Below are 16100 nucleotides of genomic sequence, written 5' to 3'. Positions count from 1 at the left end.
GTAATAAAATGGTAAAGAAAAAAAAATTCTGTTCTTTGAAAGACATGGTTAAAAAATAAAAAGACAACCACAGAATGGAAGAAAATATTTGCAAAATAAAGAGGACTTGTATCCAAGTTATATAAAGAACTCTCAGAACTCAACAATAAGAAAAAAACAAACAACCTAATTTAAAAAATGGGCAAAAAATATAAATGGATACTTCACTAAAGAAGACATATAAAATGGCAAATATGCACATGAAAATATGTCAACTGACAGCACCAGAAGCTGGTGAGAATGTGGCGCAACTGGAAATTTCATATATTGCTGGTAGGAATACAATTGTGACAGCCACCTTCAGTTTGGCAGTTTCCTACAAAGTTAAACCTGTACTTATCATATGATCCAACAATCCCACTACCTAAATATTTACCCCAAACCAATGAAGAGAGATGTTCATGGAAAAACGTGTACATGAATATTTACAATAGTTTTATTCATAATAGCCAAAATGTGGAAACAATTCAAATGTCCACCAACTGATGAATGAGTGGAATACTACTTGGTAATAAAAAGAAATAAACTAATGACACATGAAATGACACGCATGAATCTCAAAAGCACTAATCTAAACAAAAGCAGACAAACACAAAAGGCTACATACTGTATGATTTAATTTTGATGACATTCTAAGTAAGGCAAAAGTACAGTCACAGAAAGGTTAATGGTTTCCAGGGGTTGAGGGAGGAGTATTGAGGGGGATGATAAAAATATTCTATATTTTTATTGTGCTGGTGCTTATACAAATGTTATATTTGTCAAAACTCATTGACTGCACACTAAAAAAGGGAGAATTTTATTTTATGTCAATTATACTTTAATATACTTGACTTTAAACATAAAAGTAACGAGGCTAATCCTCTATCTTCAGAGCTCTGTTAGCGGAAATCTGTTACACCAAGGAAACATGGTGATATCCAACCATGAACATGATATAGAAATAGACTATTTTGAAGATAAGCAGTGTGATTTTGGCCAATCTCAGCTTTGGATTTCTCTGCCGTACACAGAGGGGTTTACAACCCAGTTTCCCAAATTTGTTCCCAGGAAACTTTCAGAATCTTACAAGTATTCTTGGAAAAGGGTTTCCTTGGTCAAATTACTTGGGAAATATTTCCTATAAGGTGATTTACAATGCATTTAGCTTGAAAGGTTCTGAATAGTCCTACATTCATTCAAATTTTTCTCCTCCCCACCACCTCCCTCTCCATGGGGTCTTGCTCTGTCACCCAGGCTAGAGTGCAGTGGTGCAATCCTAGCTCATGGCAGCCTCCAAATCCTGGGCTCGGGTGATCCTCCTGCCTCAGCCTCCCTAGTTGTGGGGACTACAGGCATGAGCCACTGTGCCCGGCTCCTTGTTACCTTTTTTTTAAATTCACCGTTTCCCACGTTTACTTGACCATAGAACTCTTTTTTTTTTTTTTTTTTTTTTTTGAGAAACAGTGTTGCTAAAATTCTTTCTAGTTCTAAGATTCTTTGATAAAACTTTCAGGAAGATTTACTTTCATGATAAGTGTTGTTTAGACTGGCAAACTATAAAACTGATTGATTTTAATGTAGTTATGGAGACCTGTGCCCCACAATGAGAAAACTGCTACAAATCACAACTTGAAAAGATTTCATGTTCATCTTGCTTACTTTCTTAGTCAAATACTCTGGAGTTTTTATCAGGCTCTGAATTCTAAATATTTTAAACTTAAGTATCTTGACTAGTATGTACTACATGAAAATACATCATGATTGAATTGTCTGTATTCTAAAAGCTCCTCCCCAAATAACATAGTAGATTTAAGATGAATTGGAAAAAAAAATTCTATGTCATGCATAAATCAATCAATCAAGCAATCGATGCCAGGGGCACTACAATTCCCAAGCAGTTATGAAAAGAATAACAAAGTGATTCATGTGAGTGTAAAGAGTTTACTATACAAAACCAGCAGAAGTTTGAAAATATATGCTCAGTTAAAAGGGAAAAAAAAGAAAGAGAAGGGAAGAGAGGATAAAGAAAACCTTAGAACCTAACACTCTAAAGGCTGCTTTTCAACATTTCACACATGACCAATGAAGTATAAAGCACTACAAAATAATGTTAACAGTATAGCTAAAAACATTTTATATTTGAACATAAATGTATGAATAACAAAAGCTATCTCAATTCAATTCAATAAGTTAATTAAACTATGATAGATAAACTACCTCTGAAAGTTAAAAAATATATATATTAGCAGTGTCATATCTAATTAGACCCAATCCAGTAGCCAACTTTTCCAAGTAACATCCATCTCTTAATAAGCTTTACAAACATTTAATCAGTGATTTTGTCTAAATATCTTTTAAAATTATTTCTAGCTTCAATTTATTTAACTGCTGGGGATAAGTTCTATATGCTGTTGTATAAAACAGCATTCCTTTTTAAAAAGTATTCTTATTTTCCTATTTGAAATTCATCTCTTTCAAATTTTAAGGCATATTCTGTAAGCACTAGGCACTATATAAAATAATTTTTAGAAGATTGAGAAAATAGGGGAGTAGAGGAGCAATTACTTATCCACGACCTTTGTTTTGCACATACTTTGTGAGAGCTAACTTTGATATAAATGGTTTTGTACCTAGATCTCTTTGGGAATTAGCATTTCTTCATAATAGTCTGGCCATAGATGTCCCAAGAATAATCTGAATGGGACATGTGACTTTCAGTAAACTCGAACCAGAATGATGACCTTTTGTCTTAATAAAGACATACAAAAATGTATAGCGCATCATTATAATTTTGGCAAACAGATATAAGCAGGATGTACTTTCGTTTCCTTCTGAGAGCTATCTTTACATAGTACTCTGTAAAATCTTTGAGAAACTCAGCACATACACATGTAAATAGACAACCATATAGCTAAAAAACACCTGTACTATATAAAAAAAGAAATGCTTCTGCTAAGAAAGAATGAAATGAAATGAAAAAGAAAAAAAGTCAACTTTTACAAAACCATGATTATATTTGCATTAAGTAAAAATGTTTTAAAAATCTGGGCCAACTATGAAACTTCTCAAGAATGTAACGGTTTGTTTATACTTCAAATTTAATTCTGGTACCTATTTTTGGCTTCTAATGAGTTCAGGAAGGAAGGAATCAAGAATATGTTTATAAGTCACACTGGATTTTACTCACCCACATTTGGAGGTTTCACATAATTTACAGGTAGTTCTGGAGGTCTGCCTCTATGTAGAGCTGCAAAAGCAGACCCATTCCATAGTGTACTCTTACAGTCTATATAAAAAGACCAAAACAGTTAGTTAAGGAATAGAGTAGTGTTATTCAACTGCGTCTCAGAGGCAAATATCAGATTTTAATTTCATTTGTTGGAATATATTTTTAACTATTAAAACCATAATAAAAATATGCATATATTTAAACGTGATAAACTAAATTATGACTGGTAAACACCAACACTCTAACATAGCATCAGGATATTTTATTTCTGTGCTGGCCTTGAACTAAAGCTTTTATTACGTACATGCTTGAATCTTATGTAAATATGTCACAGATTAATATGGTTTTAAGTTTAAATCAGTCCTTTTTGATCTTTAGGCTATGCATGTCTACACATATAAAACTGTATAAGCAAGGACACGACCAACCATAGCACAAACTTGCCAGGGAAAATTCAGGCACGTTTATACTTGGGTGTATGCTCATGTTGTGGAGTATTTGCCAGCTGTATCATAATAGGTAACAACACTGCATATCAGATGATAACTGAGTACAAATAGTTTGTTTTTTGTCTCACTTTTATGTTTAGGTCAAAATATTCAAGCAAATATTAAATATTACTAATAATTTGGCTTTGAAACAAAAAGATTCTACTATCCTATTGAAAGCTTACAAATTAACTAAATTGAAAACTTTCCATAAATTATAAAATGAGATGCTTAAAACCTGGTACCATCATTTATACAACTATTTATCTTGGTGAATTAGGATTTTTAAAAATACTATGTTAATAAAAAAATGGGTTGCTAGACCTGAAGCATTTATTAATTCAAGAGGCATCCCTAATGCCTAATTTCACATTTTTATGTTTACAAAACACCACTTTATATGTTTTACATATTGGAGTTCCATGTAAAACTCGGGAAAAAATCTGTTAAGAAAACAGAAAACTAGCTGAGTAAACTGTTATTTAATAGTCACTGAAAGATTGATATTTTTGTATAAATATTTTCAATTATAAAAAGTTTACATATAATTTTCATTTATCCATTATGAAATATACAATATTAGGATGATATTATCAAGACCAACAGAGTAAGAACATTATGATGTAATGACACACTCTTTTAAGCATGTATACTATATTAATCAAAGCAGCAATCTTTCAGATCGCTATTCCACGATTACAAAGGGATTTTTTATTCTTCACCTCTATGATAGTCACTGTTTTACCAAAAAAGGGCTGCTTTTTAAGTCTTAAAAAATGTACTTGTACACTAAGAAAATAAAAACAACAGTGGTAAGATTAAAAAACTAGAAAAAAATCAGTATTTAGAAAAGCATGGGAACATTTACTCAACCTAAAAATAAGCTGCTCTCTACTCCTTCCTCTGATATCACAGTTCTAAAATCTGAAAATCTCACCTTTGGCATCCCGTAACAAAGACTGTCGACCGACACCTAGTAATGTCTGTACCCCAGGAACACTCTGAGGGATCTCCTTATCAAGTAAGGGACCAATCCGCTCACAAATTTTAAGGAGGTAGTCTGGAGGAATGTGTGCATTGGCTGCCACCTAAAAAGCATAAATAAAACACAAGGAAAAAAACTATTTATTTTATTTAAAAGATCCATTCCATCGCAAACTGTTCCACCATGGAGCAAAATACAATTTTAAAATATGAATCAGAAAAATAATTTTCTTTCTGAGATGGGGTCTCACTCTGTTGCCCCGGGCTAGAGTGCAGTGGTGTCATCACAGCTCACTGCCATCTTAAACTCCGGAGCTCAATCAATCCTTCCATCTCAGCATCCTGAGTAGCTGGGACTACAGGCATGTGCCACCATATCCAGCTAATTTTTGTATTTTTTGTAAAGACAGGATCTCCCTACATTGCTCAGGCTGATCTTGAACTCCTGGCCTCAAGAGATCATCTCACCTTGGCCTCTCAAAGTGCTAGGATTACAGGTGTGAGCCACCACGCCCAGCAGAAAAATAAAATTTTAAATATTTAATAATTGAACAAAACGTAAGAAACAGTCACAAAATAAGTACATTTAAATGATATAACAACCAATATTTAAATGGCATGGCACTCTAACTTACTTTTACATGTTTTGATTAAATCATATGCTTAGATATTAATCTTACAAGTGCTACAAAGTAGCAAAAGTAAGCATGCCAAAATGAAAAGCACACAGGTGATGGGTAAACTCTCTACTGCTTGATTTATTCAGTAGTGATGATGAACTGATCAAAAATCCGAAGACTAGATTTTATACAAATAGTAAGAATACAAATGAAAGGTATTACTTGTACCAAAGTCTCACCCAATGAAGCAGAATTGTTTTTCCTATAAAAGTTAACTTGTTTTCAAAAAGGTATCAAATTAACAATTTTATAAATACAACACACTAAATAACTGAGCCCTGCAGCCAAAATTTCTTGAAACATAAGTTGTTTTTTAAAAAAAAAACACAAGCAAATTTCTGGACTTGAGCTAACACAAGAATGAGACAATAAAATAACAAAAACAAAAACTGTGTTCTATTTTTTAATCTAAGCTAATGTTCAAATCCCTGATGTATTTTATAAATACCTAATTATTAAAAGAGTAAACAGAGAAAACCAGAATATTAAAAATCCTTAGGCAAAAAAGAACATAATAATAATACGTATGGCTACATCAAAGTAGACACACATCAATAGTATTAGTATTTCTAAGTGCTATAATTTTACACACACACACACACACACACACACGTATGTATATCTGTACCATCAAATAGGACACACATTAATAATAGTATTACCACCAGGTCAAGAACAACAATACAACACAAAAGAATAATTTTGTAAATCAACCCTGGTCATCAACATGAAAGAAGAGATTTTGTGTATTTTCTTCACTGCTGTATTCCTAACACCCAAAAAAATTACCTGGAATGAGGTAGATACATATTTGTAGAATGAATAAATAAAAATCAAAGTAAAGTCATTAATGTTATTAGAATTCTTGGAGGAAAAATCTCACATTGTCATATCAGGGTACCTTTTTTACTTTCCTAGGAAACACAAGTCAAAGAACTACAGTCCAACTTGTATTTAGAATTGTGGGAATATAAGTGATTCTACTGTAATTATTATTTTTTAAAAATTATTTCCCACCAATTATATTTTGTAAGCTCCTTCAAAAAACAATTTTAACCTACCAAAATAACTGAGGCCTGAGCAACTGTCACGATGCTCAGGAAGAATGGCAACTGGATTATTTCAGATTTGCATCTAAAACGTTTAGTTTCTGGATCAGGACAAAGGATTAGGCAAATTCTTTCAATTATTTTGTACATCTTTAGTTTATTTCCCCAAGCAAATAACTATGTAGAACTATATTTCAGTAAAACATAGAGGTACTACTAAAGTTAAAAGTAGCTGATAATTCAATCTAAAAATCATTTCTTATTATCTACAGAAACTGATATCCAAAAATCCTAGTTTATAATTCATACCCGCGACATTAGAGCATTTGTGAAATATGCCTACATGCAAATTTAGTTAGTATCCTCAAAAATATGTATCTGAAAGAAAAAAGCTTTAAGGTACTGCACATTAACATCTACAACAGCTTATGCCTTTTTGCCCCAACACTGTCTTGGATAAATGGGACTTTCTAATACCAGCCATTACTTTTTCATCAAGTAAATGCTATATGAGGAGCTTTACATAGGTTGGTAGCTGTCTTTACTGGCAAGTTTCTTTTCTTCATCCTCTGACCAACTCAATAGTTATTCACTTGTTATAAAAACTTACTAACTACCCTAGAAATGCAACATATCTAGCATATATAATCTAGAAAATGGGAGTTTCCCTAATTAAAACTTTTAGAATTACTCTCTTACAGAAAATCTGTGATAATTATATTTTAAACTGACATCTTAAGCCTCTTGGCTACATCATTTTACAGAAACAATGATGTCTTACTTTCAGCAAATTATATAAAAATTTTTATCAATTCCTCAATAATAATTCAAAAACACAGAATCACTAGTGGTTATAAATGAGTCTGTATATTCATCAACTAAAACAAGACTTATCTACTCCTAACTTCTCCCCTTTGAAGATTTGTAGATAAGTAAATAAATTTCGAAAGCTTGATTTTCACCCTAGACAACAAAAAATAGCTCAATTTCCAAGTGGTCCCCTTCAAAAAGTCTTTTTATCTAAAACCAATAAATGATTATTACAAAGTACTAGAGATACATACATTCTATCAAAATAATAGCAAAAACAATCTTTTGAGTTCAAACATGTTACCTTCTCCTTTAAACATTAGCAGGCTTCCAGTCTACATTGGTATAGTTCTTATAAAAAAAAAGTTTCTTCTAAATCAAACCTCAGGTCTTATAAGTGATAGTTAAATGTTTATTTGAATCCGTGTGCTTTTGATTAAAGCTGGAACTTATTAAAGGTGATCTTTTTAGATACAAGAACTCTTATTATCTACACTGGATAGTTTCTTTTTTAAAGGTTTTTAATAATTCTATATTAAAGTTATGTGTAAATGTAATTGTTCATAAAATGTAATTTTTAAAGTATGTACTTTAAAATATTCTACAAAATTCATAATGTAATATAATAAACCACTCTTTTTGATAAAAGTTGAAACATTCTAATCTCAGTCATTTAACTATATTTCTCTCTCTGGAATACAATGGCTAACTAGTAACACTTAAGTGCTTTAAGATCTGCAGAAGAAAAGCATTCTCTAAAAACAAAATTTAAGAGTATAATACAAACTTCTGTATTATTCTGTAAAACAGCTCTAAGGAGTTAAATTATAGAATCTTTGAATTGAAAGGATCTTTATGTATAATCAACCTAATTCTACAGCTTAAAGAAAGGAAAACAGATCCAGACAAATGAAGTGCCTTGTCCAATTGTCACAATGAACAGAAAGGAATCTGGGTCTCTCTGCCCACTGCTCTTTCTCCTACTGTCCTATTAAGGCAGTTGAAAAATTATAAAGATAGAGATAATTAACACAAAGGCTGCAAAGAGATGAAAACTATAAATTTGAATAAACTGAAAGAAATTAAATGAATTCTAGAATATAAACCTTCTTGATATGAAGATTGGCTAACCTAAAGAGCAAATCTAACTACCAAATTACCACACTTCAGAATCATTATGACAACTGAGAAGAAGAGAGAGCTCACTGGGATGATCCTACTCATCATAATTAGTTAAAAGGAATCCAGCTGGGCACTGAATAAAATGTAAAAGGTAGCTAATCTCAGGAGGCCAGGCCTGCACTAAGAGCTACATTTGAAATACTAATTTTCAGATGGCAATAATATTCTTTTTACCCTGGCTTTTAGGGATAATAGGATCTGACAAACAACTCTAAAAAACAAACATAACAGAATTGTGTGTGTTTGTTTTCTAACTAAGACCATGGATATAGAGGTAAAATGAAGAATCGAACTGAGATCACATGCTCAAGAAGTAAAATGAAACATTTTGCCTGGGATTTTTAATTTTTTTTTTGGAGGGGGAAGATGAAATAGGCACATACAAAAGTTAGTCACATAATCTTTTGATCCTTAAGGACAAAAAATAAAATGGATTTTGAAAAATAGTGCAGTGCTTTCAATATATCAATATAAATGTAGTATAGAGATAAGCATGGTACTTTGAAGTCTGACAGCCTGGATTATTCAGGCTCTAAAATGTACTAGCTGTTACTCTTTCCTGGTAGTATGATACAGTAAAAGACTTAAATTTGAAGTTTTCCAGAATCCTCAGTTCCTGCTTAATGTGACCTTGGGCAAAGTTACTTAACCTCTCCAAACCTGAGCTTCCTCATCTGTGAAAAAGGGAGTAATGATAACTATCTCATATGATTTGGTTAGGAGGAAAACAAAATCATTCACTCATGCATGTATTCATTGAGACATTTAAAGTATAGGGATGCAATGGAAAGAAGATTAAACTGCTGCCCTAAGGGAACCCATAGTCCCAGTGGAGGTAAGTAATAAACAGAAATAAATCAAAGCTGCAAGTGCCCAGAGGTTAGTACAGACAGCTAAGGAAGCAAAGAAGTACAGTTCCTAATTTTGCCTGGAGGTAAGGGTTCATGTCCAATTTCACACTTGAAGGACAAGTGAAAAGTTCACAAGACAGACAAACATGAACAGAGGGTGTTCCAAGTAAAAAGAAAGGCACCCTAAACCAGAAAAATACTTTGCACAGTGACTAAGCACATAATAGCTCCTCAATGTTTAAATGCTCCCCCACAATGCTGTTTAAAAAAAATGAAAAACTCTGTCCAGAACATCATCTGATTTTGAAGGAAAAAAAACACAAATACTTGTACAAAAATACAAGACTAGAAGAAAACACAAATATTTATCAGTAGTTTTTCTTCTTCTTACTTTTCAGTAAAATATAAATTTCTACAATAATCTGATACTACATCTTTATAATTTAAGTGTTGTGTTTTAATGTCTGCTGAATTTGAAAGAGGCAAGGGGAAAATTTTGAAGGAAGAAAGGGGAAAAATGGGGCAGAAAGTGAAAGAGAATAAGCAGGCCTTTCTCTAGTCACAGCACTGGTTAGAAGAGTGGCCTTAACAAAATGTTAAGATTTCCTATCACTCTCCTTTGAACATGTTAATCATTATGCAGAGCATTTCTTTTTCTGTTTATTAGTTTTAGGATTTCCTCAGGAAAGAGTCAGAGCAACCCTCCTAGGCTCAAGTATTCTCTGGGTTATATTACCTCAAGAAAGCACTAAAAGGTATTATAAACCTGAGGGCAGATGAAATCAACACAAGGACAGAGCACCCACCCACATTCTAGAAGTCACTCAGTAGAGAAAGTTCCAATAAAAGAACTTAGCACATCTAGCAGATTAAATAAATCTATATCATGCTTCTAACAAAAGTTAAGAAAATTGAACAAATAATTGAGGGGCACCTAACTAAAAAGCACCATGACAGATACTAAATGGCATGAGAAAATGTCTTAAACAGGGTAACTTAAAATACAAGGAAATAATTATCAATAATACATAGAAAATAAATTCAGTATAAGAAAAATCATAAGGGTTGAAAATCCCTGCAATAAGACATCTGAAAGAATCACACTATATCTCCCAGTTCTTAAAAAAGTGTGAATAATACACCAGTATGATACTGAATTATTTGTCTGGCATTCATAAAAATATGAATGACACTAAATATCTTTGGGCATACATTCCTTTTTTGTGTGAGTTAACATGGACACATTTCAAAACACTCATTTTAGGATCGATTCTGACACTCACATTTTAAATACCCTTTTTTTAATATGACTGTTTTATATGCCCCTTATTTCATAAAAGGTTAGGAAAATTAGGAGGTGATAATTAGATAGCTAAGAAAACATAAATTCTAGGGTCATGGTTCTCCAGATTTCCATGCTAGTCATTCAGCCTCTCTGTCCTAATTTTAAAATGTAGTAAACAATTCAGTTGCACAGCATTTACAACCAACAAATTGCATTGTTTCAACGTTTAACTCATTTGGTCGACACCACAACCGGTAGGGATTTTCATTTTATAAATGAAGAAATTGAATCTCTGAGAGATTAAGTAATTTGCCTAGTGTCACTAAACTAGTAAATGCTATCTTTCACGCTAAATCTTGGGTCATTTCTGTTATCCACAAAATGCCATGTAAGAAATGTCAAACAAGAGCATCTCTAAATTATGACACAAACACTAAATTGTCCTTAGATTACTATTTTGCTCCCAACGAAAAAGAAAGTGTTCATTAATCAATAAATAATCAATATCAGTAGTAAAACAAAAACAAAACAAACTAAAACTAATATTCAAATGTGACAAAGATGCTTTCAGAACAAAAGTTTGTAAGGCAAATTCACCAAATCCAAATTCTTACTCCCTAACAGCAGCTCTCTTCACATTCATACTATCATCTCATTTGTACTGAGATACCAGTTTTCCTAAGATTAATGATAAATATCCAAAAGGATCTTAATCATTGAAAGTATGTTCCTAGAGCCACAAGTGTGGGGGGAAAAAAAGGCCAAGGATCTAGACAAATAGCTGAAGCCAACATGTTTCAGAGAGCAAGAGTGTACACGCGGCTCAAGCAAGTTCAGTAGTCAAGAAAACTGGCTTCCGGATACTGACTTCTCTCTATCATAAGACCTATCAGCTAGCATTATAGGCATACTACACTGCACTGGAGTTGAGCAGCACATGCTTTTTGGTTTCCCATGATGCATTCTGTTCTTCCTAACTATGGCTGTGTGGCCACATGGCAGTTAATAAATCACACATGTTTCAACTGATTCCACACTTAGAGATGCAGTAACTATCCTACTAGTACTCAAAGCATTAAGCTATTACTAGTAATTAGAGAACAGCTAGTTAAAGTAAGAAAAGAATACAGGTATGTCAGGCATTCAAATACAGTGTTTTTAAGTAGTTGGTGAGGATGAAATGAGATAATGTGAAAACACTTTTAAACCTGAATGTGTTATATGCAGATGCAAGTTCTTGTAATAATATGTATCATCATAGATGCATGTATTCTTTTTAAAGACATAATCTTCATAGAAGTCTTTTTAAAAAAGCATAAAATTACTTCAAGTATTTTGTATATAAAATGAATGTAATATAATCTATGTCATTCCAAATGTAAGCACTAACCGGTGCTTTCAGTTCTATGGATGAAAAATGTTGAATAAACGTAAAAGGATATACCACACCTAAAGATATTTATGGCTTTGGTTCAGTCTTATGAAAAAAGTCCCCTTAAAGTGATTTAAAAAGCTTATAATGTGCCTTTAAAAATGTTTCCAAATCATCATTGCAATATATAAAATTTATATAGTAACAAAAACTGTTCATTTAAACACACACACACACACACACACACACACATACACACATCCATTGCTGTGTGTTGACCACAATAAAGATTCAAGGAGCAAGCAATAAAATATCCAACAATTCAATAGGATCACCACAAATGAAAGGACATCTTTAATTATTTAAATTATCTACCTTAAGATGAATTGCAAGAAGCACATTTAATTCTACTATGTTGTCAATTAACAGTCAACTAGGAAGCAGAAAATAAAGAAAAATGCCCAGATCAAACATCAGAAACAATCACAACTTCAAAAGTCTCCCTCTATCATTAGTTAAAATTCTGAAAAATTAATCCAGAATGTTTTATTTTGAATGCCATATTAAAAAAAACCTTATAGTTCAACATAAACTGAGAAACAAATTTCATGTACAGACTCATTTTGTTTAAAGACACTTCACATTTGGAGATGTCAATAATTGCCTGCCACTAGCTTTAACAAACAAGCACCTTCCCTTGTGTTCCAAATTACAAGTAAAACCTAAATCAGATGTCCATTTCAGAAAAAAAGGGGAGATTTTTAGAATCTGTAATAGTAACAGTAGTAATAATGTGTTGAAGAAATCCAATTTATCGTTACCTTAATATTCTTCTAGATGAATCAAGTTAAGCATAACAGACAATCAATTCAAACGAAAGTAAACGTACAAACAGAAAGGCAGGATTTTTGTTTCAAATATGCAATATATGTAGCTATGCAACCCAATTCAGTACGCTGATATCCTTGTTTATAGTCCTGTACTTTGTTATACATTTGTATTCTTTCCTTTTCATACCCAGTATACCTTAAGTTTGAAGTATTGCTATACAATTTAATAAGTCAGATAAATCAAGATTATACTATTTATTAATACTTTACTAATACTTTATTAATACTAAATTTCAACTCAAAATATGTACCTAAGTTAAAGACCATTTATACTACTGTATAAATCAAGTTTTCTAATAATACTTTAAAAAGTACCTACCCCAAGAAAAAAACATCCCATCTCTTCCACAATGAAGCCACCCAAAATCAGAGATCAGATGTGAAATAATTTTAACCAACAATACAATTGATGAGTCTAGCAATCAATCTAATACTACACACTCAGTTCTCAACTACTACAGTCTGTTCAAATTCTCACTCAACCCTGCTCCATCTTCCCTTACAAAGAAATCCATAGGCAGAAAACAGACATTGGACTTCAAAGACCAGGGTGTCAAAAAGTATTATCCCTAGAAAATCGGGATCCCAGTATGGAAAATAAAAGGAGTTTCCTTTTCTAGTATGGAAAATATAAAAAGTAAATGAAAAACGAAAAAGGCACACTACTTATCTACAGATAATATTCACACAATAGAAGAAATTATCTTTGTACATAAAAGAATGTCTAAGAAAATATAAAACAGAAAACAATCAATTAAAAAGATAAATGGTTAAAATCAAATACATGTAAGGATATATAAATGGATTAACAATTTTAAAAAACTGCTAAAAGGTTAAGCCTCACTAATAACAAAAAAAGCTACTTAACTAGGAGCTATTCTCACCTATTAAAGTCATCAAAAGATTTACACATATAAAAAAAAACTCATTCTAAGTACCTAGATAGTGACATTATAAATTAGTACAATCTTCTGGAAAGCAATCTTACAATATATGACAAGAGCTATAAAACTCATGAGCCCCTTTGACCTGATAACTCCACTTTAGGGAATAAAGTCTGGGAAAATAACAGGGGAGGAGGGGGAGTGTAAGAAAGCAGAAAAAGAAAACCTAACTATGCAAAGATATTAGTGAAAAACTGGAAGTTCTTTTCAATCAAAACATCTTAAATACAACTGAATTTTTTCTTACCATTAAAAAAATGATGACTATTCAAATACACAGGTTAAGTATATGTAAAAGTGTTAAGAAAAACATAAAGCACAAAATAGACACTCATCACAATTATGTAAAAATATGCCTTCACAAAATAAGGGGAGGTAAAAAGTCCATTAAACTGAAGTTTTGGTTTTTTTTGTGGTGAGGAGACTCTCTTTTAATTACTATAATATTCATGTATTGTTTATCACTGTCAAGTTAGTTTCAGAAAAGCTTATTCCTTTAAGTCTCCTTTTCCTACTTGCTCAAAAATGGTCCTCCTTGCAGATGCATATAGGCTGTGAAAGGAACAATGTAACAGAAAACATTTCAACACACCTCAGTATCAAACTATATCTACAGAATCCTATCAGTCATTCATTAAGTGTTAAAACATATATTAGTAGACACTGTTTTTGCCTTTTTTGGAGGGGAGGGAAGGACTTAAGTCCAAAAAAAAGTCTGACTATAAATTAAATGACCTATTAATACATGCAGTTTTTCAAAAATAATTTTTATCCACCTGAGAAATTGTTACCATTAATAGTACAAATGGTCAAATTCACCTTTATCACAATTATTGTACTATCTTCTGTGATTTACAAAATATAAGAAAAAAATTTAGTCAGTAGATTTGGTAATAATTAGTGTGGCATTGCTGTTTTAATATGATAAAAAGAAGAATATCAAAATGAACACTAAAGCAATTTAAATATAGTGTTATTATAAGCAAATTTTAAATCATTTTATTTATATTTAGAGTCTACCATACTGCTCCAACTTTAACTTTGTCTGATTTTCCTCCACTTGGATCTTATTTGAAGGAAAGGTAGCTAAATTCTTATTTTAGTAACATCCCTTTCTCCTTTCATTACCCTCCAGTGCACCGTGGCAGTGGCTAACACAAGGGAATCTGTCCCCCTCAAAATAAAAAGGATTACCTTTTTTGTGTGTCAATGCTGAACAGAAGGTGCATTTATACTATGAATTATATTTGCAGGAGAAACAACACAGCCAACGCAATGCCTTTGGTCCTTTACTAAAGTATGTTCTATTCTAAAATATGTCCATTGTTGTCTCCTTGTAAATCCAAAATTGTGATTCACCAATTCTGAAAAAGGTCATTATTCATAGTTTTTATTTAGTGATAATGCATACACACAAGTGAGATGTACTGATGACATGATGAGATATTTTCTAAAATCTGAAATATAACCATTATGCTTTTATTCGGTAGTCCATTATGTAAAACTGGCAAATTTTGGAATTGGCTCGATGGTCCTTATTATTTTTAATTATGTGGTTTTTCCCAGTTCCAGGTCCGTCAACTCCCCTCCAGAGCCCCTTCTCTACCCGCCCCCCCTCCACCCCGCACCGAAAAAAAAAAAAAAAAAAGACCAAGCCTGGCCTCAGTTCCCGTATTTCAGGCCAGGACCAACCAGAAACCAGTTTTCTTCCACTAATCCGGAACTCCGGGCTGTTACCAACGCTGTCATTGGCCAGCGTCAGTCCTTGGTACGTGCCCCAAGATAACCCCCTGGTTTCTCTCCCTTTTCCCTGTACAATGGGCCTTCCCCGATGTTTGTAACATATTCATAATCCACAACACTGCACCTCTGATAACCAACTCACATTCTCCAAAGTTTTCGGGTGGAAACAAGCTAGGCCGTGGGGAGGGAAGGTACCCTTTCTCCGACGGGCAGGGAGGGGGGAAGGGGTAGTCGTTCTTTGGCTCCGCACTGAGCTCTAGAGCCGAGTTGGCTGAGAGGTCGGGGGCGGGTTGGGGGTACAAGGTGGGGAGGGAGTGGAGAAAGAGTTGGGTTAAGTTGAAATGAAAACTTTACTCACCAGATCCTCGAAGCTTCTTCGGTGCTCTTTCCCCTCCCAATCTAAGCGGCGCGGAATCAGCTGGGGGCCGGAGGAAAATAAAGGGGAAGGGGGGACAAATGATGAAGGTGAAGCCTCAGCTCCCCATCAACAGAACCCAGCCTGGATCCCGGTCCTCGACCCTTTGGCATCTTTATTTCTCTTGGCCCGATAAGCTATTGCCTCAGAGCTGGGG

The 16100-nt window shown here is 33.0% G+C and overlaps 1 protein-coding gene across 1 annotated transcript in view; it reads right to left on the bottom strand.

The window, feature by feature from the left end:
• Positions 1-16100, bottom strand: part of BRWD3 (bromodomain and WD repeat domain containing 3) — a 148316-nt gene that overhangs the window by 131444 nt on the left and 772 nt on the right. The window contains 3 exon segments of the mRNA XM_012664071.1: positions 3209-3307; positions 4676-4826; positions 15887-15946. Coding sequence (XP_012519525.1) covers positions 3209-3307; positions 4676-4826; positions 15887-15946 — 310 coding nt within the window.

This window comes from Propithecus coquereli, unplaced genomic scaffold (assembly GCF_000956105.1).
Source record: "Propithecus coquereli isolate 6110/MARCELLA unplaced genomic scaffold, Pcoq_1.0 Scaffold86, whole genome shotgun sequence".
Lineage (NCBI taxonomy): Eukaryota > Metazoa > Chordata > Mammalia > Primates > Indriidae > Propithecus > Propithecus coquereli.
The sequence above is the reverse complement of the archived record's forward strand: the minus strand, read 5'-3'. Positions and strand labels throughout refer to the sequence as shown.